The sequence below is a fragment of the Amblyomma americanum genome, chromosome 5, assembly GCF_052857255.1.
Source record: "Amblyomma americanum isolate KBUSLIRL-KWMA chromosome 5, ASM5285725v1, whole genome shotgun sequence".
Classification (NCBI taxonomy): Eukaryota; Metazoa; Arthropoda; class Arachnida; order Ixodida; family Ixodidae; genus Amblyomma; species Amblyomma americanum.
In genome coordinates, this window is record NC_135501.1 from 180,568,472 (window position 1) to 180,591,889 (window position 23,418).

A 23,418-nucleotide genomic window follows, 5' to 3' on the forward strand; every position below is an offset into this window, starting at 1 on the left:
GTTTCGTCTCAGTTTTGTCGTTGGCTCGAAAGTACCTGATGAGGCGGACTTCTTTCTCCCAAGAACGAAGCTCACTTTTTGCTTAAATACAATAATTAGAAAGCTGCGAAGTACCTATTGACTAATGCTGTGTGGTGATATGCCTGGTTGTGCCTTAACTAATTGATCTTCTCCCTACAGGTTCTGGTTTCGTATTCGAGGTAAACAAGAGTGTTTGGCTGCTCTGTTAGCATCAGTATCTGATCAGTTACCATAAGAGGCAATGTGGATGCTCTCCACATTGTTGAAGAGATAGGAGTGTTCTCAACAAGAAAGAAAGAAAGCATTCAGCTTTAATCGCTCAGTCTTAGGTGTTTCTTGCGCATTTTTTTTCGAGCTGCTATGGGGAGGCTTCTTTCCGTCTTGATTTCGCCGCCGTTTCCCACTTCATTGCATCGGGTGCAATGAAGCACCCTGTGTAGAGGATCACCAATACGGGCACGAGCGGCAAAGGGAAGCCTGGAATCAAAGAATTGCAGAAGGTAAGGGAAACCGACGAGCAATGATGAAGTGTATGGGTAGAGCAGAGACATTCATAAATTTTGGTTCTGGGTTGAGACTACTCTTTCAGCCTTTGAGTTTTTATTGTTTATTTATTTATACATACTGCTAATCCCATTTGGGATTGTTGCAGGAGGGCAAAATAGGGTTAATAATAACAGTTAAAAAAATACATCATTTTGGTGAAGATCGTAAAATAGACAACTAATAGTAAGGGTAAAGCAAAGGCACTGTAATTAACTATGGAAATACAACCAAAAATACAACGACGCTGAATAACAATACAGCGAACTGTATCATAACCATATCGAAACAAGGAAAATTAATCTCACAATAGGCGTCATGACAGAAGTTACATCGCAATAGTTCTGAAAACAATACTGGTAGTCTGTGTATACCTGAACAAAGTTAACATTAAAAATGCCCACAGAATAGGAAGCAATATTAGAAACACAGAAAACACACACAAAAAATATTTGCCAATTAAATACCGAGCTCTCGATAGCAGCAGCGCTGAACTTTCCTAACGATGAGCTGCTAGTTATTGAAGGGTTTAGACTGTTCCATTCACGAGTGGCAAACGGAAAAAATGAGTAATTACACTTGCACCCAGATTAAAAAGGGCATCTATTCGTAAAGCTGCACCGCTCATGTGCTGATATCCCTCCATTTCTTCATGAATTCGAGTAATATTATTAGAGAGCTATTGATTTGTTTTTATTTAACTATTAGTGCATTAATTAGGCTCAAAGAAGCGAAATATATATTGTTTCTTTGGTTTGTAGCTTTTTAAATCAAAGTTTGCAGTTTCAGACCAACCAAATAAAAACTAGCAATTTAAAGGTGCTGGCCGGCAGTAGGAGCATTACTTACAGTATAAGAAGTGAATATTTGCGTATTTCAAAGGAGCAAGATGCGAAGTTTGATGTAGCTACACAATAAGCGGTGCGCACTTAGAACCAGGTCGTAACACATATTCACAAACTAATTTTTATCAAAAATAAACGCAGTAACACATAAACGGTACTTAAGAGAAAACGCAGCATATTGCAATTCATGGAAAATAAGTGATGTATTCTTTTAGAAAACATGCCTTTATGTTTTCTAACTTCCCTTAGTGTTGCAGTTTTCTCTTTCACGTTGCAACCATCCTCAGGTTTAACAGCCGTTATTTTATACTCCAGTCTTTTGTATATTTCTTGAGACCCACCGAACTCTTGCGTTAGTGCGATGCGACTATCATAATGCTTACCACTGATAGCTGCATCGGGTTCTTTGCAAGGCGATAGCATCAGCAGGCTCTTTCCAGCTACCTATATCACTACGAGAGCCTCACATTTTCTCACTCTTTCACTTTCAGCCCCTTTACAGCCACTATGCACTGTTACTTAGCTCACATGATTTGAGATCTCAACCGGGATGACACGTTGTTAGTTCAAGCTATAACTTCTTTCTAGGCTTTTTTGTTCTTTGTGGGCGGGACTACCGCCGTCCTTGCTTTCATGGATCTTTTAGTAGATGCTCTAAGCCATCTTTCAACGTGCGCAGGCGACAACGTTTCGGTGCAATCTGTTACCAGCGCCAGTAAGCATTATGGGTGTATTTTGCTTCTGATGTAGAAAAATAAGGTTCCCTCGCTCTCTTGACGTGCTTGTAGAATGCGGTTGATGTGAATTTTGCTGCAATGCTTTATTGCGTATTTCCTGGCGCCTGTGAGGTGATGTCAACGCGAGGTAGTGTCTTTGCCCTTCACTATGTAGACCTACCGAGCAGGATCCTTCTGCAAAGGATGATACAGACGTCCATTTCTGCCAGGTGGAAGATGCAGGCGCAGAGGGTGAGGAGGTAGTGGGGAGAGCCCAACACTGCTTCGGCCACCCGCGTCCTTTGAGGTGTTGTGAGGTATTTCACCTGTAGAAATTCGTGAAAAAAAAAGTATGGACCCGTGAGCTGAACCGTTTTTTACCCTTTTTCATTTCTTGCAGGGTTATGAGATTCTGCTGTCTTGTACATTAAAGATAATATTGAAATGTAATGTGCCACAATTCGTCTACCTATCATCAAGAGCATGTCGTCTAGTACAGGAGCTATATTTTCACATATTTTTTTTTATAGTTCAACGTTCCGCCTTCTGCTGCCACAGTAGATAGCTGCAACACATGTGGCATCAGGGCTTGCAAATAATGTTACTCAGCCCCTGCGCTAACAACGGCAGAGTCGGTGAATGATAAAAATCTGCAAGGATCTACCAAGAAAAAGAATCATCACAAAAACTCTGACCCAGGGCTGGTGTTAGTTTCGATCAAGGTGAAGGTACGGAAGAATACGGATATGTCAGGAAGAATACCAAACGCTGAAACTGGCTTATATCTTGCAGCCCCTTGTGCGATTCGGTTGCGCCCGTAAATAGTTAGTTCACGTTCCCAACTTTCGAAACTGCCTATGGAATGTTTATTGTGCATTAGGACAGAGTAGAGTAGTTTTCATTATTCTCCAAACTTCGGCTTACAGACTTCCTGCCCAATTAGCACTTCCCACAGAAAATTTGGATTAATCCCAGTGTTCTCCAAGGACACCTAAATTTTCTCACAAGAGGCTAGTTTATAACAGCGAACACTAGAAGGCTCTTAGCAACGCTTTCTTTGGGGCTAGACGTCTCACGGTCAAAGGCGGATTACTTTATGGCGCAAACATGGGACCGCACAAAAAGGTGGACGGGACAAGCGCTAGCTCACAATTGTTTGTTACTCCAAGTAAAGAGCGGTGAAGATCTTTGAAGTAAAAGTTCCTTACTTTAAAGAAGAACTTTTCTGATAAAAAATTGCGTTTGTTACTTTGTTTAATGGAAGAGTTCACGAATGTTCATATATAAGCGTATTCTATTCGAATAACCAGTTGTGAGTTAGCGCTTCTCCGGTCAGCCTATTTGTGCTGTCCCATTTGTTGCGTCATGAAGCAATCAATCTTTAAGCAGTAGATTCGCTTGCACGTATAGACTCGCGTGAACGTTGTATATGTTACACTGACCCAAGTTCGGTATTTGAAAAAAATTTTGGGCTCATATGAACATGACAGTTGCATGTAAGACTAGCTATCTAAAACGCTGTGTTCTTTAATGCGGCGGCAGACTCGTCATGCTTTTAATTCTTATTTAGTGCTTTTGCTGCCCAGGAATCCAGGTTTCTGTGTTAGTCCTTGATTACGCAGTCGGATCGTTTTCATTTCCTTTCACTTTTTTCTGGATCTGCTCATCTCTGAGGCTGGTGGGCACTGTGTCCAATCGGGTGGTGGCTTTCTTCTCTGGTTATTTGTTTTTCATCTGCATGAAGATGATGATGCTGGTGATTATAATCTTAATATCAAGAACGATAATTATGGCAGTGGTGGTAAAGGCATCTTTGCAGTTGGTTTTTTTTTTGCTCAAAGGGTGACTGTTCGCGATTTGTATAGAGTGTGTAATGCATTCGAAGTTTGCAATTGTTTTCTTTTATCCCGTATTTGTGTAAGTAAAGCTGAAATATTTCTTCTGAGTGAATCTCCTCAAAACTGGTCGTTGCGCAGCTCTACAAGAGGCAGATACGCAGTCACTCGGGAAACATTTACTACGAGAGTGATTGGATGACGCTATAACATCCCGATCGGCTTCATCTTGTGAAATCGTTAGGCGACACAAACAGCGAGCTTATTAAAGAGGTTGAATCTGAAAACCCTAAGAAACACAGCAAACGAACTAGCCCGAAGCGGCGAAGCGCCCTTTGAAGCACAGGAGTGTCCCCGCGTTTGAAACACAACGTGAGTCCGCTGACATCCGGAATATTTCGCGTACCTCAAAGTTCCTGATGGTGCTCGTCTTCCAGGCCTCGGCTGCGAGCACCTCCGTCGCGATGCCGACCACGCTGAGCACGGACCATATGGTGGCCACGTCATCCATGCCGTGCCAGAACCAGCTGAAGCCGAACGCCGCCGCTGTGCCGAGCAGCGTCCAGGTGGCGCCTTTCCTTTCACCGACCAGGACATTGTAAACGTACCTGGGTAAGCAAGGTTGAGTTGGTGGCGCATGCACTAGCAGCAAGAAATGAAACGCCAACAAGACAACTGAGACCTGAAGAGGAAGATTAGAAGCTTTGAGCCATGGGAAGCGCGATACTACCCTACTGAAAAATGTATATAGGTTTGAACGGGTCAGCAAATAGGATTATGGCACATTTGGTTTGGCTTTATAGGATGGACGTCCCAAAGCGGCTCAGTCTATGAGGGACGCCGTAGTGGAGGGCTCCGGATAATTTCGACCACCTGGGGTTCTTAAGGGGCACTAACAATGCGCAGTACACGGAATTTTCACATTTTTCCTCCATCGAAGTGCTACGGTAGTGGGCGGGTTCGAATCCATGACTTGCATGCACTGTGTGATGTAAGTGCACGGTAATTAACACGGGTAATGGTAGTTATACGGAGCCCTCAACTAAGGAATCACTCGAAGGCTGAATCGCTTTGGAAGCTTCATCCTATAATGTTAAACGAAATGCGCCATAATCCTATTTGTCTCCTATTCAAACCTGTACACATTTTTCAATAGGGTAGCTCAGCTTACTTTAAGTTTGAAGGCGCGAAGATTCTTCTCCAGAAGTGTTAATCAACCTGGCTTGTATTTTCTCTCCAGGAGCTAATATGTTCGTGCTTTTGTGTTGCCACCTCAGTTTTTTTTGTTGCTGTTTCAATCGTCGCTGATAGCACAGCACAACTGGAAATGGCTACAACTGACTACTCGAATTCACCGGATGTGCATCCCTGTGGTAAGGATTTCAGCGACAGGTGAGGTGGTGCCGGATGCTCATGGCGGACTGCGAGTCTTGTACGTCTGCGTAGGGGTGTGGGAGGTCAGCTGATTTTAAGCCGCTGCATTTGAAATAGTGCCACGGGTGAGCCACAGTAAATTACTCTTTTTAAGGGTCGGACTCCGCCGGCGCATTAAGCAGCCAAGGGGTGGAGAGTATCCACACGGGGTGTGAAGGTACGACGCGCGCGGGGGGCAATGGCTTCATCGACGAAAGCATGGGTCCGCCGAATGTGACATATACAGCTGTCGCTGTAAAACTGTACACTGTCCAATGATGTGAGAAGTGCAGAACTTGTTTTGCAGTTCCCAAGAATAGGAAACAAATAAGCTACTCGTGAAAAACCAAATGTATAAGTCTGGCTTAATTGTGTTAGAGGTGCTGTGTCAAGGGAGCTCCCAACCTTATGTACGTGAATGGTTCAAAAAACTAGTTGCATTGCTAAGAACAATGATCTCATTATAATATTTATCGTGTGAGTTTCCACAGAAACCTAAATACTGTGCCTTTAAGACCTCTAATCCTTCGCTTTAGTAAACCCCATGAGCTATATAACGGTGGCATGTGATGAGACCACCGGACATTGCTTACATTTTGTCCACTTGTCCACTATGTTTTAGCCTGGTTCTTTCAAATCTAACTGCTTGTGCTTTTATAGTAGACCTGCAGTGGATAATGTGCCCTGGTGCCCACTCTTTCTGGGAGGTATTCCATGCCTTCTTTTGCAAAAAACGGCGGGATGGAGCACTCATTATACACGTTAACACATTCACGCATCACACTGCACCTTTGTGCGATACAGGATCATTTTCTTAAAAAGGAAAGTTTGCTTGCCATTAAGTGAGTTATCCTGAGGAGAGTTTAATGCTTTCCGAATGTTAAATGATAGAATTGGGAGAAACAAGTTATTTTTGGCTAAACGAATACCTAATGCCTACGAAATCTGGAGAATAGAAAAACGCTTACTTTCGAATCCATAAGTGCATGCCGCGGTCAAAGTACCTGCAAGCAAACGAAAAAATATGCAGGCATCAGATGAACCCTGTTTCATGCATCATGATGAAATCAATTCCCATTTCATATTTCTATGCTATCTGCACGCATGAAAATATTTTGTGAAGGTTGTTGACTGCTTACTAACAGCCAGAAGAAAAACACAAATGCGATGCGGTTTGGAAGAAGTCCCTGAATGCTCGTATAAAAAAAATCGCGCATGTCATTATGTCGCCCTGGTTGAGAATCGTGCATCTCAGGAGCTAATGGCCAGTATTAGAGGGACACTTTCTATAAGTATGCCAGCCGTCACTGTGATGGAATCTACATGAGCAATAACAATTCTGTGCAGGAAGCTCACGTCTTTTGTCTGAAATAATGGCTGCTATTAAATAGCATCAGTCACGGTGCTAGAAGTACTTCTCAGGGCTTGCATAGTGCATTGTACGCATTTAAACAGAGGCCGCACGTAGGCCCCTTTTAGCTTCTTCCACCAGTACAGCGAATCCATATACGTGAGGATTCAGAAGGGCGCATAAAATTTCTGCAGAATTTTTGATTTGTTATAACCTAGCACAACGGTCGTCCCCTTTCTTGCGAGGCTTGCCCCTCCTCCATTTGGTGTGCCTCTCCACTCCAAGGATGAGAGTTGTGTGGGCATGTTGTTGGTAAAGAAGGAGGCTTCTTTAGCAGCGCTGCTGTCATTGCTATGTGCGCTTACACTTATGGTGCGGTCTTCTTCCACCACAAACTGACTCAGCATTTTTTAATCGACCTTTATAGTGCCGCGCTCCATCCCGTCTACCTCACCCCACACCCCACCCCACCCTACCCCACGAGCAGTGTACCCTAGCGCTTTTTTTCGCTACAACCTCTGCGTTCCTCGCCTTAGGACGAGCCTCATCTTTAGAAACATTTGTACCCAAACTCTTCCGTCGAGCAGGCATTGATGCACCCTACCTTATAGAGTATACTTTAAAATTTTTACCTAATCTATCCTCAACATGATTCACGATATCCTGCGAACTAGTCTATCTGTTTTGCCGTCTTAGTAGGCGGTGGGATGGTTGGGGTGCCACCGTTCAATGGGATAGTTAAGATGATTTGACCTCTTCCCTTCCTGTTAATTTCCAGCCAGCTAATACTACATGCATGAGTAGATTGTCGATTGGATCACAGACTTCGGGCATAATCTTTAGCGCGTATAATGAACTGAACATTCCTCTGAATAGAACATTTCAGCAACAACGAGGGGAATTTGGGGCTTCACTAATAACGACCCATTAGACACTGACTTTCTTTATCGGCTAGTCACATAGTATCGCCTGGTACCCAGTTGTTACCCACTCACAGAGATCAGCGAGTGTTATTATTGCGGAGATTGAGTGCGCTGCTCAATTTTACTTGGGGGTCGGCGAACCGGCGGGGGTACTCACCTCCAAAAATGTGAGCACCGATGCATTGTGGCAATGCACTTAGCGTGCGGCGGCAGTTCAACGCCTTCGGCGCGGGCCAGGGATCCGGCGAAGCCGTAGCAGAACACATAGCGTAGGAAGAAGAAAAAGTTGAGAGCCAGCCCGTAGCCCAGAAGGCTGCCCAGGCTCAGCTTTTCTACCGTCCAGGACTGTTTGGACATGGCTGAACTGCGTGTTGGCGAATAGTGTTAGGTCAATGCATCGTTTCTACGGTTTCTGGCGGTCTTAAAGAGAGATATACTTGGAAGGAAAACATTAACGAAAGCAAACTTCGCTAAATTAAGCGAGTAAAGCGTTTTTTTTCTTCACAATAACGTACTAACGTGAAGAAAAGTTTTGAAGATAGCTCCTCCGCTGAAACCTTCTGACGTTCTCATCGAGTAGCATTTAATGGCCTGGGCTAGTTGGTTCATAGGTAAAGTTGATGATGAGGGCAGCGTAAAATAGACAGGGATCAGAAAGGCACATTAAAACAAAGGGACAGGCGCCAACTTGAGACTGACAGGTGGATATAGAGGTTGGCACATACTATGTTAGAGCACATGCACCCACACATAACGTTATTGCCGTATCGACCTTCCGGTCTCGAGTTGGCGCCTGTATATTGTTGTTTTCATGTGCCTTCCTTGTTTTCGTCAAGCAGAACGCTATGGAACGAAATGAGCAAACCGGTTTAGCATAATGAACAGATCAAAATTACCAGATCGAAGAAAGAAGCAGACGCACGAAGCGCTCCCAGCGAGCAAAATTAGTCAATGAAGCCCTCTACGAAAAGGCTCTGGTTTTTTGCGCTGTTCATTAAGCTAAACGTTCACCAACTCGCTCAGTCTTACGCTGTACTAAGCAAACCGGCATGCAGGCGCTGCCGGAAGTTGTCCGGAAATTAGTCTAACCAAAGTTCGAGGAGTATACATAATTTTTTGCCCCAGTAGTAGCTCTTGTGACACAACTTTTGCTTCGGACTGCAACTTCATGTGCTAAACGTACACTTAGGCCACGAAGTACTCTTAAAGGGTTAGAGACACGGACCAAGTTTTTTATCGCTGCGTGTTTTTCTTCGCATTGGCGTTAAAGAGGTTCGTAAACATAGGCAGCATATCAAATCTGCTTGCTCCCGGAAAATAATTTATAATAAAATGTCTTCTCCGATGAAGCTTTAGTTCATGATTCATCAACCCAATAGGAGCTGTGACGTCAAAAGTAGGATTTAGATCATGAACGGGGTGAATAAACTGCAGTACAAAAGCTTCTTCTACACTAAATGTCAATACGTCTCTTGTGGCACGCTCACGTAGAAGTTTTGGCGAAATAAAACAGGAAGCATTAAAAATATTGAAGAATTTGCATGCCTTACATGTTCTCAACCTATCTGTAACATCACAGACAACATTCTGCGGCTGAAACAAAAAATACGCACGAGAAGATATTTAATTTAGTATAACTGGCCGGTTCTACGCGAATTCCACGCGACAATCCACGTCATTGGAAAGTAAAAACACAAGTGAAAAATATTCTGCTACCCCCCATTTGCCGTTTCGACTGCCCAACACTTGTTACAGAAGCGATTAAGAAAAGCATTAGGCTCGCTGCCTGTATGTAGGATAACTGGAGAAATATTGTTCCCAACCTGTAAAAATAGTGAGTAAAGCCCTCCACTAGGAGGAAGTGGACACCACTTCGAAGAAGCCTCCCGAATACGGCAGCTATTTCCGATAGCGTGCAGTTTGGCCTCAATTTTTCAACCTGAAAAAAAAAGAGAAAAATCCTTCGCTTCCAAGGATCACAACACAACGACACGCTAAACTCTAGGCACCGACTGACTGCTGCATTATCGCGCCCTGAGCGTTGTTTTTTTTCTCAGACTTATTGTAGAGAAGTTTTTCTAAGAATTATATTATTTGAATTCCCCACCAGAAATATTTAATAGGCAGATTAGGACGAATTCAGAACCATGCAGTACGCTTTGTATACTCGAACTATTCCAGGCACTCCAGCATCTATAACCAATAAAAAAAGCAGATCTACACAGCCTATCTCAGCGTAGAGTAGTATCAAGACTTAAGTTCTTGTACCTACCTTACCACGGACACTTCAACATAACCAAAGAAACATACCTTCAGGAACCATTCCGCCACTACTCAAGGACGAGCAATATGAAAGCACTTCGTCAACCCATCAGCCACATTAATGCTCACAAATATTCCTTGTTCCCTTCAGGTATACCTTACTGGAATAAACTACCATCTACTGTTGTGAACTCCAACACAATCGAATCTTTCTTACAACGTGTTAATCACCTTGATCCAACATCATTCCCACCATGATGCTTCTGTAATCATTAAATTTTTATTTATATTTACTTGTGCATATGCCTGTCTCTCTTCTTCAATCCGCCATTGTCATTTTTTTTCTACCTTGTATCCACTCCTGCATGGGCCCGAGAAGGGCCTGCAGTATTCGTAAATAAATAAATAAATAAATAAATAAATAAATAAATAAATAAATAAATAAATAAATAAATAAATAAATAAATAAATAAATAAATAAATAAATAAATAAATAATACAGTCAAAGGGTCTGCTTATCTCAAAATCGTAATGACTTGGTATGCAGAAAAGCGCCGTGCTGGTCGACATGACAGTTTGTCCTTTTTATTGAATAGTTTGCATTAACGATTGAAGGAAATATGATGATGTAGACAAATACTACGTTCAAATATATGGTCCGTTTAAAAGTCCGTTTTGCATAGAGTACGATGTACCTGGGATTCGAAGTCACTGTAGTTCTGCATTGGCCCCAGGTAAAGAGGCGGCAGGTAGAAGACGTATGCTAGCGTCTTCCAGTACGGCGGTCCTCGTGATATTCGCGGCCGAGCTGTGCCGTCCGAGGGGATGAAGTCGAGGCTGAAGCTAAGACACCTGAGCAAGGTCCACTGGACGACGGCCATGATCACCAAGTAGCCCAGGGCGCCGTACCGAAAGTACAGGACCTGAAGACCGAAATGGAAAATAAACAGAAACACGCGTACACTTCCTTGTTTACAAGAATGCGGTGTAGAACAAGCACAACCATCACCGAGGAATTTTAGCACAGTGTTTTTGTATAATGACGCGTATTATTTATCAAGGTAGAGTTGATGACTGCCATTATTCGATGCTGCGCTGTTCGAAAATAGCTAGCAACTTATATAAACATGTGTTATTTTTCATGCTGCATTCTAGAAAAAGGCAGTTATGTTTAAATTTGTTTGCTGTCTAATATTTTGGGTGTATAGCTACCTGCACTGCAAGGGCACTTCTAGACTACTTTATTAAAAAAAAAGCTGCACAAGATAGCTCTGGTATACTACACTGGCTCTTGGCTAGGTATCGACATTATGGCACTGTGGCTAAGGTGGTACGTTAACTCCAAACCAAAACCCATTTATACGAAAGCCGGAGCAATTCGAAATTCGAGCAGTTTTCTGAGCTCGATCACGGCTCTTGTGCTCTTGAGAACATAACCACGACAAGACGGTAACGACCATGATCACTTATTGCCGCATTCTGTTTTCTTATCTGATGTATCGTGACAAAACAGTGGGGTGGAAATGAGAAGAACAATGAGTTGTCTCATACTCATCAGCTAAGTGATTCGAGTTACGTAGGTAAAATCTACTTTGCGGCGCATTTTGCTTAAATAGATCCAAGTTGCCTCAGCGTTGGTGATTATTGGTCACGTTTTAATGTGAATAGATACATAATTTTACCTATGAAAGAGATACAACGCAGCATCATTTTGAGCAAGCGCTCTTCGCACTACATGCTCTCTCTTAGAGAAATGTATGCAGTGCGATAGATCGAAGTTTCGTTGGTGATTTGATAGCGCTATAACGTTAGAGTGCCCTTACAGTGAAACATTTAACTGTGTTTAAAAATGTTCAAGAAGAACATTGTTTCGTATGGGACGTTTTACTGAAAGAATAGTAAGTATGACAACGATTTTAAAACCGCTAAATAATAAGTAAGGTACGCAGGGAACGCCTCTAGAAAGATGAAGTTTCAAAGAAGGCAATATAGGTATTCAAATGCGCCGCCATTGTCAAACTGAGTAGTCGTGATCGGTAAAAACTGCGCCTTGTCAGTGGATATAAGTGAGTTGCGAAAAGCTCCCATGACCTTGATTTCAACGACGCCTATTTTGTGTATTGAAACAGTGTTTAGGTCGTGAAAGCGGATAAAACGCATCAAGTTTGCACAGAGAGTAATGGAAGGTCGCCGGGCTCGCTCTTAATTGCTAAGCGCATTTTGCAGATGCTACCAATAAAATTTGTTCCTTGATTCCGTTGTGAGCCTGACTAGCACCGGGGGTCATCCGCTGCACAAAGTTCCTCTTTTATACTTGCTAAGGTCTATTTCTCGCAATTTAATGGGGCTCTGCTCTATGCACTGCCTTACGAACGGTTTCTGGTGCTATTTATCTCATAAATTTCTTAGACAGCCTATAGACTGTCCATAGACTGTCTATAAAGTCTATAGACTGTCTACAGACAAATCCTGGAGAAAGGTCTATAGGCAATAGAAATGCATCAGACAGTCTATAGACAATCCATAGGTTTATGGCCGTACACTTTTAGTAGACTTTTGTCTATAGACAGCAGATAGACTAGGAATAGACAAACATATCTATTGGAAGACAATATAGTCTACACATAAGAAGTCCTTAGAGTGTCTATAGAACATTTTTATAAGAGATGTCTTCTGTGTTCAGCGTTGTAATGTTGCAGTGATGAAATCAAGCTGCTTAAAAGGGCGGAACAAAGTGAAGATCAGCAAAGCTCACCTGTCTGAAGCTGTCCGGCAGTGATAATCTTAGGACGAGGACCAGGAATGCAGTGGCGTAACAAAGCACAGGTGCTCGCATGCTGGCCACGAAGAAGAAAAGGGCGTGCAGGATCAAAAAGACGGCAGCCACTTCCGGGCCCAGCAGTGACGTCACGAAGAGCGCTGAGTATCCGGTGTAGAACACCGGCAACAACTGCGGAGCGTGGAGGAAGAGAACCATGAGTAGTTGCTTAAGCGCCGCTACGGTCGGAGGGTGGCGCCGGTGAAGACTAATAGACATTCCTAGCAGCACAGGTAATCGGCAAAACATCGGAAATGTATTTCCAATACACTGTGTAGCGCAGCAAAAGACGAGGACACAAGAGACGAGAGACGAACACCACGAGCGCTAACTTCCAACAAATTTTATTCTCCTGAAGCATCACATTTATACACCAGAAAACAGTAATCACACGTGCGAACAGTATCGATTTCTTAGAAAAACGAGCTCTTTATCTGAGAGGAGAATGGAAGGTGTGCTAACACACGAGCATCCTGACCTATTTATCTTTTCGGATTCAATGATTTCGCGCGTTAACCTTTCTCTACTTTTTCCTATCACAAGACTTTTATCAAAGAAAGGCTTACAGGATTTTGACTTGCATGCGAGAATGTGGTCAACTAGCGATCCGCCTTGCCCGTTTCTGACGTTACGAGCGTGTTCCATTAGGCGCTCGTTCAGACATCTCCCCGTCTGGCCGATATAGTGTTTCCCGCATGACAAGGGAATTTGATATATAACACCTTCATCGCACGTGACGTAGGGCTTCTGGTGCCTAGTTGCGCATCCGCGCGCTTTGTTGGTGTTGGTTTTTCCCAGTTTGCACAACGTTGCAAGTTTTTTCGGCGCCGAGAACACGACGGTCGCATTCGCTCGTTGACCAATTCTTTTTAAATTGTGGGAAATCTTGTGTAGATACGGTAATACAACAAGGTTTTTTCGTTCATGAGGAACTGGGTTTGGAGAACATTGATTGTCTGGTTTCATTCTCTTAACAAGTTTTTCCGCAACGGAAACTTGAACATGGGCATTAGTAAGCCTATTGGACTGCTCTTGAAAACTATCGGTCATCATGTGCGGACAAGATTTCTGGAGAGCATTCCGAAAACATAAATTGACAATACCTCTTTTTATCAGTTTTGAATGAGCGGAGTGATATGGCAGCATCGGCTTGTTGCTTCGCGGCTGGTAGGCCCAGCATATGTGATGAGCGTGAAAGGTGAAGTTAATATCTAAAAATCTAATGGAGTTATCGATGGGCAATTCGCATGTTAAAACAAGCGGTTTAAAATGTTCTGTCATGGTAGTTAAAATGCTATGAGCCTTTGACTCAAGTGAGCCTTGGTCACACTTAACAAGAATAAAAAAGTCATCAACAAATCTAAAGACCTTGATTACGTCCAAGCTGTCAAGGCGGCTGGAAACAGCCTTGTCAAGTTTTGCTAAAAACAGATTACTCAGAATTGGCGCTATGCACGACCCGATGCATATCCCTTCTTTCTGAAGGTAGGGTTTTCCTTCCCAGTTAATGAACGTTGACTGCAAGTAAATAGCTAAAATTTCTAAAAAACTGCTCGCCGACACACCCGCCGCATTCTGGAAAGCAACACATCCGAACTCATCTATGCACTCCTCTACACAGCACAGCACCTTGTCGTTCGGCAGCGAGTAATATAAATCCTGAACATCCACTGAAAATGCAACCATGCTGTTATCAGAGCGCGACCGAACAAAGTCTAAAATTTCGTCAGATTTCTTAACCATAAAGGGGTCGTCAAGTGGTAAAAGGTTAAGTTTGCTTTGTAAGTACATTGAAACCGTTTTTTGCCATGTGCCAGTTTCAGAGATGATCACCCTGAATGGTTTTTCCGGTTTATGGGTTTTTGCACTGAAAAAGACGTCAGAAACGGGCAAGGCGGATCGCTAGTTGACCACATTCTCGCATGCAAGTCAAAATCCTGTAAGCCTTTCTTTGATAAAAGTCTTGTGATAGGAAAAAGTAGAGAAAGGTTAACGCGCGAAATCATTGAAGCCGAAAAGATAAATAGGTCAGGATGCTCGTGTGTTAGCACACCTTCCATTCTCCTCTCAGATAAAGAGCTCGTTTTTCTAAGAAATCGATACTGTTCGCACGTGTGATTACTGTTTTCTGGTGTATAAATGTGATGCTTCAGGAGAATAAAATTTGTTGGAAGTTAGCGCTCGTGGTGTTCGTCTCTCGTCTCTTGTGTCCTCGTCTTTTGCTGCGCTACACAGTGTATTGGAACTATGTACCAACAAGCCCAAAAAGCCACGCTACTGGAAATGTATTGGCAAACGCCTGTCGCATGAAGGACCAGAGTGAAACCACCCATTTCTAATATTGGACCGATTACCCGTGCTGCTTGGGATATGCCCAACATTCTTGGACAAAAATTTTGAATATTGGTCAGCTGTAAGGTACTGCAATAGAAATAATAAAGGCAATGGTTCATTCTTTCGACGTGTAGCAAAATCTTTCTTTTATAGTTTTTCCATCACTGGCATCAAGCAGTTAACTCTGCCATAGAAAACCAATTAGAAACGCATTTGAGGATAGTAAAAACGTTAATAGCAAAACATTTGGAATCAACCGACGGGAAGTTTGCGGATATATTGATTGCTATAATGAAATCCTGCAATGTATGAAGAAATTGCGCTCATAAACTCCTTCCCGTTAAAAAATGCTTTTGTTCAGAATTGTTGGGTATGAGATACACTGGTAAGGGGAAGGTTGGACAGCTGCCGGCGTAGCTTTGTTGGTAGAGCATTGCATGCGACACGCGGAGGTCGTGCGTTCGAATTAAACCTGCGACATGTAATTGATTTTTCTTGTTTCAAGTAAAATATCAGTACACCACTAATTTCCCATGGAAAACACCAAAAATTCAAAAAATCTACTATACTTATTTTGGTTTCAGTGATTTTTGGCTTTCTTCGTATGCAATGCTATACGAGGACGACCTCACAAAATGTTCTTACATAATGAAAAAAAAGGTGCAAAATTGTGTAAACAAAAATAATATCGTTCTTCAGCTTCTGGAACTCACCGCCGGGGCAGCACTGGCAGTTGCCCTCGCCAACAGGGGATGGACGAGGAGCCACTTCCATGTCGTGAATACAAACGAGCGTTCGATTTCCCAGTCAAAGCTGGTCATGTCCTGCACACCAGGTGGGTGGCGCATTCATGAAGGCAGTTCCAACAGACTAACAACAAACTAAAAAATTTAATTCCGACATCCCTGGCTCTCTCTGTTGCATCACCACGTCAAAAAATGCCAAATAAGTGACTGGACACCACACCGCAAGCGCTCAGTTGCTTTTGTGATATCTCGCGGATGACCTCAAATAGTTATCGTCCATGCCACCAGGAGGCTTTGTTGAAGTACTCAAACGCTTTTTTGGAACGAACCTGTTCGCATTTGAAAAAAAGTCACACGACGGTTACGACTGTGCAACGCGAGATTCAGTGATAGTTGTTTAGGCGTCATGTTTCGGGGATGTTCTGAGGTAGAAAATATACACTGATCTCATATCGCAGTGGTGTAGTGGTCGCGTGATGCACCCCGGCACTGGCAGGCGGCTGTGCCAAACAAAGACACCCGTAGGCTTATGCGACCCAGGATGACATCGATATAATGTGAGTGCGTTAATGACATCCACCCTGAGTGTGTTAATGACATCCACCCTGTGGGTGGATGTCATTAAAGCACCCACCGGTTACACCGACGCCGGACAACGACGATGTACAAGCCAGGGACAGACGCGTAACAGCCTATCACTGTAAAAATATATTGCGAGGCTAACACTCTGTTTATTAAACAGAGGACACCACCAAGACAACCATGGCGCCTGTTTTCAGGAGCCTGCAACGGTGTTATGCAAGAGAAGAATTCCTAAAGCGTCCGAAAACTTGCTATATATTTGATTGCAGTGACGCTGTGAGAAAAATGTACAATATCGTTGCGTATTACACTCGCTACGAGCACTGTATTTACAGCACCGGTACATGTTAGCGTATATGCTGTCATCGTGAATGCCTTGTAACATACCTGCTTGCGCTTCAAACCGTAGGGACTAGGTCTGAATTCTGTCCTCATCTCTTTCGGAAGGGACGTGTCTGGAAGACCAGCGATAGAGAGCAGGAGCATTAAGTACACAGTTAGAGAGAGGAATGCATAGAATAAATAAAAAGGGAAGAATTTAACAGAGCAAGTAAGGAGCATTTAGTACTCATTAGCCGGAGTAGTCATTTATTTTAACGATACTGTAGTCAATTATGCAGTCCATTTGAGATTGAATAAGCCAAAATAAGAGTAGGAGAATACTAAAATGCTCATCGTATGCCTTGCACAGTAACCATCTCAATACGGCTATTTCTAATCGACAGATTAACACTGGTAACATTGTCTGCAATCAATACACCGGTAAAACTGAATTAAAAACTACGGAATGCAGCATTGCGATGTGCGCAATCCATCGTAGTACTAGAAAGCGGTGGGTTATGAAGAAAGGACCAGAGCAGGAGCTGTCTCATTTGACGGCGGACACCTCAGCCATGTTGTGAGGGGAGGGACGAGGGAGGGCTGGAGGGAGTACGATCGCAGAAGCTCGCGCTCAGCAGCAAAACTCCGTAAGCACTGAGCCATCGCGGAAGGCACGCAGGAACAATGCGGTAGCTGCAATCCACAAGACTTGTTTGAACGCAAGCCAGCGGCTTTTCTGCTTTTGAAATATAACAACATTTCAATATATCTACTTCCGTCGTCAGGATCAAATTGCTACGCGGCACTTCTTCCTTTTCAACTCCGATATCCTTTATCCAGTAATTAACCGCCTGTGTCTTGGCCACTCCCCAGTAGTGGGTATGTGCCAGCAACGTCTGAGGCCTTCCTTCCTTCCTTCCTTCCTTCCTTCCTTCCTTCCTTCCTTCCTTCCTTCCTTCCTTCCTTCCTTCCTTCCTTCCTTCCTTCCTTCCTTCCTTCCTTCCTTCCTTCCTTCCTTCCTTCCTTCCTTCCTTCCTTCCTTCCTTCCTTCCTTCCTTCCTTCCTTCCTTCCTTCCTTCCTTCCTTCCTTCCTTCCTTCCTTCCTTCCTTCCTTCCTTCCTTCCTTCCTTCCTTCCTTCCTTCCTTCCTTCCTTCCTTCCTTCCTTCCTTCCTTCCTTCCTTCCTTCCTTCCTTCCTTCCTTCCTTCCTTCCTTCCTTCCTTCCTTCCTTCCTTCCTTCCTTCCTTCCTTCCTTCCTTCCTTCCTTCCTTCCTTCCTTCCTTCCTTCCTTCCTTCCTTCCTTCCTTCCTTCCTTCCTTCCTTCCTTCCTTCCTTCCTTCCTTCCTTCCTTCCTTCCTTCCTTCCTTCCTTCCTTCCTTCCTTCCTTCCTTCCTTCCTTCCTTCCTTCCTTCCTTCCTTCCTTCCTTCCTTCCTTCCTTCCTTCCTTCCTTCCTTCCTTCCTTTCAAACATGCTCTGTACATTTACGAAGGTGAAACTGTTTTCGTTTGTCTTTCCTTCTTTATTCCTTCCCTCTTTTCTTTTCTTACGGAAATTATGAATTTTATTGGCGCGAGGGCAGCTCGGCAAAAGAGCACCATGGCTGAAGGTGTTATTTGTCTACACAGGGTGGGGTCAAAGACTGCTTTCCATGCTTTCCACCACATGGAAGCCGAGCACCAGGCCGTAAGATATCTTGTACCCACTGTATCACCGATAGGCACCCGGCGGCACTAGGGATTGAACTGCACACCTACCGCATGAGCCACTAGGCAATCGTTGCGGTCCAATCAGGCGTCTTAAATACGCAAGCAAGGCACATAACACCTGCTGCCTAGTTCTGTGGAGCTGATTTTAGGACAGCAAGTCGCAAAGGTCAATGCCAGAATTTAGGGCTCGCGGGAGGACCCTGCAAAGCGTTTTCATTGCGTTTTTTTCAAGAGTGTGCCGCAACATTGCTTAATCATCTTCACCTGTCGAGAGCTAAAATAAATCGCACCTCACGGCGCATATGCGAAAAGCATGTGACGCTTTTCGGAAAAAAAATTTAACCAGAATTTTTGGCTTACTCAGACAAAATTATGTAGTACAGTAGGTATGGATGGGCTAACAACTGCATCTGCCAATAAAGAGGCCTTTTAAATGGAGCGCCTTTTCTGCATGAGATCAGGTGACCTGCTTGACAGCTGCGCGCCAAAAGTGCCGCAAGAGCGAAGGATCACGAAAGGAGAGCTTTTTTTCTTGCATCTGCAACCGCCTTCACAAGCGAGGTCACGTTGTACCGCCCACTGGGGCGGTTCAAATGGTACGTAAGCGTCTCTTTCACAACCTCAGATATTTTTGCGTGTGCGCAGCGCGTCGTGAGGGGTTCGCACGGCTGGCGGGAAATTCGTGTGACTGCGTACGCATCTGATGGTCGGAAGTAGGCAGAAGGCGGCTGTAGGAAGCATAACGTGCATTGTAAATACTACCGGTTTGTGCTGTCTTTTGTATACGGAAGGACCCTTTTTCTCTGTGAATTTTTTCTTCGCCTGAACATACAATCGTTCCAGTCCCATGATCAATACGACTCCCATAATCTTGAAATTGGTTGCCCAGAACCACAATCGAATCTTGTGAGCGTGGGTTCGTTTCCCCAAGTGGTTCTCTAAAAATAATTGAATAGATGATTAAGCGCTTTCGGTGTATGCAGGGTAAAATAATTAATGAAGACACCTGGACGCAGAAGAGCGGCTCTGACAAAGCGATCTACCTTTAATGGCTTTATGAGGACTGTTACACACACTTCCCCGATTGGGTCTTGTATGCGGTCGAGGAAAAAAATAAAGATAGAAAAATAAATTTTCGGGTTAGGAGGTTGCCTACTACTGAGGGCTTATTTCTGGGATGGCGTTTTTTGTGTCCGCATGGAACAGCAGAAATCATTAGTACATGCCTGGAATTTGGCACAACACGCCACACAAGAATTCATTACAGATGCTTGCCACCATTTCGAAATCCTTCGTTAGCGTTTGAAGGACAGTGAATGCAAGTCTATTGAAAGTTATATGTACAAATGTTAGCGCAAAAATAAGAGACAATCGCAAGAAAGGTGGAAAAGAATCTTGTGATTGTCTCTTTTTTTTTCGCCAACATTTGTACATAGAACTATGCACCAACTAGCCCCGCAACAAGTGTTACTTGAGTACTATTGAAAGTTGTTTGTCTTTCAACAAAACTTAATTCGAGGGCCCTCTGGTGTGTGCAAATGACTGCGGGCGTTTAAATGTTTTGAAGAAGTGTCCCGATTCCAATTCAAATTCTTTATTTATCCTCGAAAACACAATAAAAGTGTGTCCAGCACTGTTTGCACCCATAGCCGTAGGCTAGTAAGGGGTCCAAAAAATGGAATGCTATACTTCAGACACTTCGTCACATGTGCAATAAAAACTTGGAAGAGTGGAGAGATGAATATATACATAATACAAATGACAAAAGAAAGCATAACAAACAAAAGAAAGCACTACTCTAGCCCGTAAATCGAAAACGTTGAAAATTCTTAACCCCACATTTTTGATCCTACATAAACACGTCCAGTGCGGTATCTTGAACGTATTCCTCACCGATGGCTTCAATTACTCATAGAATAAAATTCCGAAAACATATGGTTAACTCTCAGAATTGTTAGCGCACTTGAAACCTTACGGTTAAGATTACTACTAGTTCGGGCGATTCATTTGTGAGGACTGCAAACGGCTCGTTGAACATTACTTGGCGTACTTCTAAAACGCTGCAAATGTTGTGAGCTATTATGGGTAACGGAATTATGAAAGCTTCTGACATGCGTCATAAGCGTTTGAAAACGAATTAGCGCCGGCGTCACGTTAGTGGCTTCGTCTTTCTGCTTCTCCTTTTTGTTGCCTGCGTTACCCTTCCTAAGCTGCTCCGTGTGGATGTTTCAAGCAGTCTGCATCCGCGTCAGGCTATCAGAAAAAAAGTTACGTAGGTCATGTACTCCTGTATGAGAGCTGAATACCGGCCCTTCAACCTCCTTAACAGAAAAGCAGAGAAAAATTAGACGCTTCATGAGAACTCAAGCAAAATGAGCCACAAGTCAACCAATGAAAGAATGACACGAATTGAGTTAGGGTCTTTGAGATGAAAAATTTGTACTTTGACAACAGCATCAAGCACGTAGTATGAATGACTTGCCCTAGTAAAGTGATTACTGTAATTTTAGACTAGTTAACCACTTGTTTTATTTATGCAGTCAAATTTGGAAATAAACCTTCAATATTTATTGGTTGATTTATTTCTCCTGGTTGCTAACCGATATGCTTTACATTTTATATAATTTTTATTTTACCGTGGTATCATGCGTTGATACGGTGCATCTTACTCACTCGCTTTGTCGGTGGCATAGCTCCAAAAGGCGTAGGCGACGGATGAGCAGGCGACGAACCAATGAAGGAGTATCACACAGTTCCATGTCCAGCTGTTCAGGGGATGGACAAATGAATTAACACGTGCTCGATATGACTTTCTAATAAGAGGCTACATAACTGAGCACATTTAAAGTTGGTAAGCTTGAATGCTGCACCCTGCATACCTCTGAGTGCCACTGCGTTGCTCCGAATTCGAAATGCGCTTTCTTTCAGTCACAGCGCCTCTGCCTGGAGGCATGTCTCGTACACCCTGCGACGTCAGCAGAACAACAGAAGAGCTTATCGTTCCGCTTCCAGTCTCGGCTGCCTCCTTCTTGATCTGTCCTTTAGCACGCACGCGCACGCACGCACGCACACACGTTTAAGAAATACCGGCTGTCTGTGTTGAACAACTGCTTTCCCGAGGAATGCAGAAACGGCTTCGTTAAATACTTCGTGCGTTGGCCCGAGAAGAAAGCTGTGGCGGCATTGATTTTGCCAGTGTGCGGCATACAATAAAGTATTGACTTGATCGTGCTCCAGAGTTATTATGGCAAAGGCCACCACCCTTTACCTACGCGCAATTTTCGCTAAATGCCTACTGCATCTTTCTTTTTCTTTATTAGTGAAGAAATAAAAGCTAACAACGACGTTCACTGGCTACTTTACTTCTCAGACGTGTGTAGAGAGCCAAGAAGGTGCCGGCTCAGGAAGCTACACGAGATGTCATGTTCGTTTAATGTATTTATTTTTAGCAACTGCTTGCAAGGACGGAAAGCGAGTGGAGACATTCGAGTGTCTTCGAATGGGAGTTCACGAGCAGTGCTCGTCAGACAAAAAGCGTGAGAGATAAGGTCGGCGGGTGAGCATGGCGCACATGTGTTGGGAAAAGGTCTAATGTCACAGCGTAGGAGCGCGCATCAATCTGCTGCGTTTCTTTCGAGGTCTTATTCTAGCGGCAGGAAAATAACAGGACGGTTTTGCAACAGCTGCGGTGCCGCTCCGCTAACAACTCGGGGATTTAGAAGCGCGATTTGAGAATATTTTATTGTTGCAAATTACTGCGAGCGTTGGCGATGGCAGGGTGGAAGCACAGCACACATATGCAGAATTCACAATGGAAATGATACGGCAGCAGGAGCTTTAAGAAATAATTTTGCTGACCTTACTGCGTCGGAGCTAACCGTCAACAGGAAATGGCGTTTCTTTCTTATCCGTCTTATCTTACACAAATGATCCCGTTGTCAACCTGGTGGCGCCTGGTGGGCATTCTGGTGGCCAACGGGACAAATTTGGACGAATTACGGAGCTGTTACTGGAAAATTTCCAGGTGGCAAACGCTTTTTATAGAAAAAGGAGAAAGGCACACACAACATGATGCGAAACCACGCTTAAATGGCAACTTTGAACGTCTTAAATGTTTCTTAACTGTTCGACGGTTACAAATGAAGATGCATTTCGAGGAGGTACTTATACAGCCTGGCGCAGGCATGGTGTTCTAACTCTCGAATTCAGTGTTCTAGTTATGTGTGCAAAAACTGGCATATGAAGCTGCTCTGCATATGTGTAGAAGATTCTCCACATAAGAAGATTCTCCACAGCAGTAAAGAAAAAAAAATGGCAGGATTCTCTATATCAGAGAAACCTGTGGTAGAGCATCCGCCCCGCATTCGGGAGGTGCTGGGTTCGATTCCCAGTACCGCCGGGTACCCACCGGTTTTTTAATCTGTACAAGATTTCCCCCGCCCTGGTGCTCGGCTCTTCTAGTGTCGGATGCTTGGATAAGGGTCTTGGACCAAACCGTTGCCTTGACGAATCAGGGATCAGTTCCGCCTTCAAGCAACCTTGAATCCGCCTTGTGCGGTAGAAGCCCAACTTGTGGCTCTTTTTTCTCAAGCCCACAGTGCCTGGATTTGGAGCCACAGGCTCCTTTGTCAAGCAAGCTGGGCACCAGGCCGGGGCATAATTTGTACCCATGTTGAGGAAACCAGTGGGTAGCCGACCGGCGGCGGGAGTCGAACCCACTACCTCCCGAAGCCGAGGCGGGTGCTCTACCACGTAGAAAATTCTCCACATTAGCCGACGCGCAGCCCTAATGTGGAATTAAAAAAAGTTATTACTTCAACCTCTGTTAATGACTCATTTGTCGTTGCTCGTACCCGACGCATATATAGAAAAATATGACGCCTCTTTCACATTAGAGAGGAAGGAAACGCTAAAATAGGCTTGCTAGAAATCTTCACTGATGGAGCACTCGTGGCGCGGAAATTATTTTTCGGTTTCCAGCATAGAGCCTCTTTATTGTAAA

The 23,418-nt window shown here is 43.8% G+C and overlaps 2 protein-coding genes across 2 annotated transcripts in view; both read right to left on the reverse strand.

The window, feature by feature from the left end:
- The window catches only part of LOC144133111 (protein-cysteine N-palmitoyltransferase HHAT-like protein), a 32,687-nt gene extending 21,858 nt beyond the window's left edge, over positions 1-10,829 (reverse strand). Inside the window, exons 1-6 of the mRNA XM_077665968.1 lie at positions 10,605-10,829; positions 9,471-9,586; positions 7,805-8,011; positions 6,342-6,377; positions 4,367-4,568; positions 2,307-2,451 (exon numbers count right to left, since the gene is read on the reverse strand). Coding sequence (XP_077522094.1) covers positions 2,307-2,451; positions 4,367-4,568; positions 6,342-6,377; positions 7,805-8,011; positions 9,471-9,586; positions 10,605-10,790 — 892 coding nt within the window. The 5' untranslated portion in view covers positions 10,791-10,829. The remainder of the gene's footprint in view (positions 1-2,306; positions 2,452-4,366; positions 4,569-6,341; positions 6,378-7,804; positions 8,012-9,470; positions 9,587-10,604) is intronic.
- Positions 10,830-12,625: 1,796 nt separating this feature from the next.
- Positions 12,626-21,799, reverse strand: LOC144134422 (uncharacterized). Its single transcript, XM_077667339.1, has 5 exons — positions 21,296-21,799; positions 21,090-21,181; positions 16,777-16,844; positions 15,775-15,885; positions 12,626-12,859 (listed from the first exon to the last, which is right to left on the reverse strand). Exons 1-5 carry the CDS (start codon positions 21,367-21,369, stop codon positions 12,626-12,628), a joined length of 579 nt encoding a protein of 192 aa, XP_077523465.1. The 5' UTR covers positions 21,370-21,799.
- Between the last annotated feature and the right edge of the window lie 1,619 nt (positions 21,800-23,418).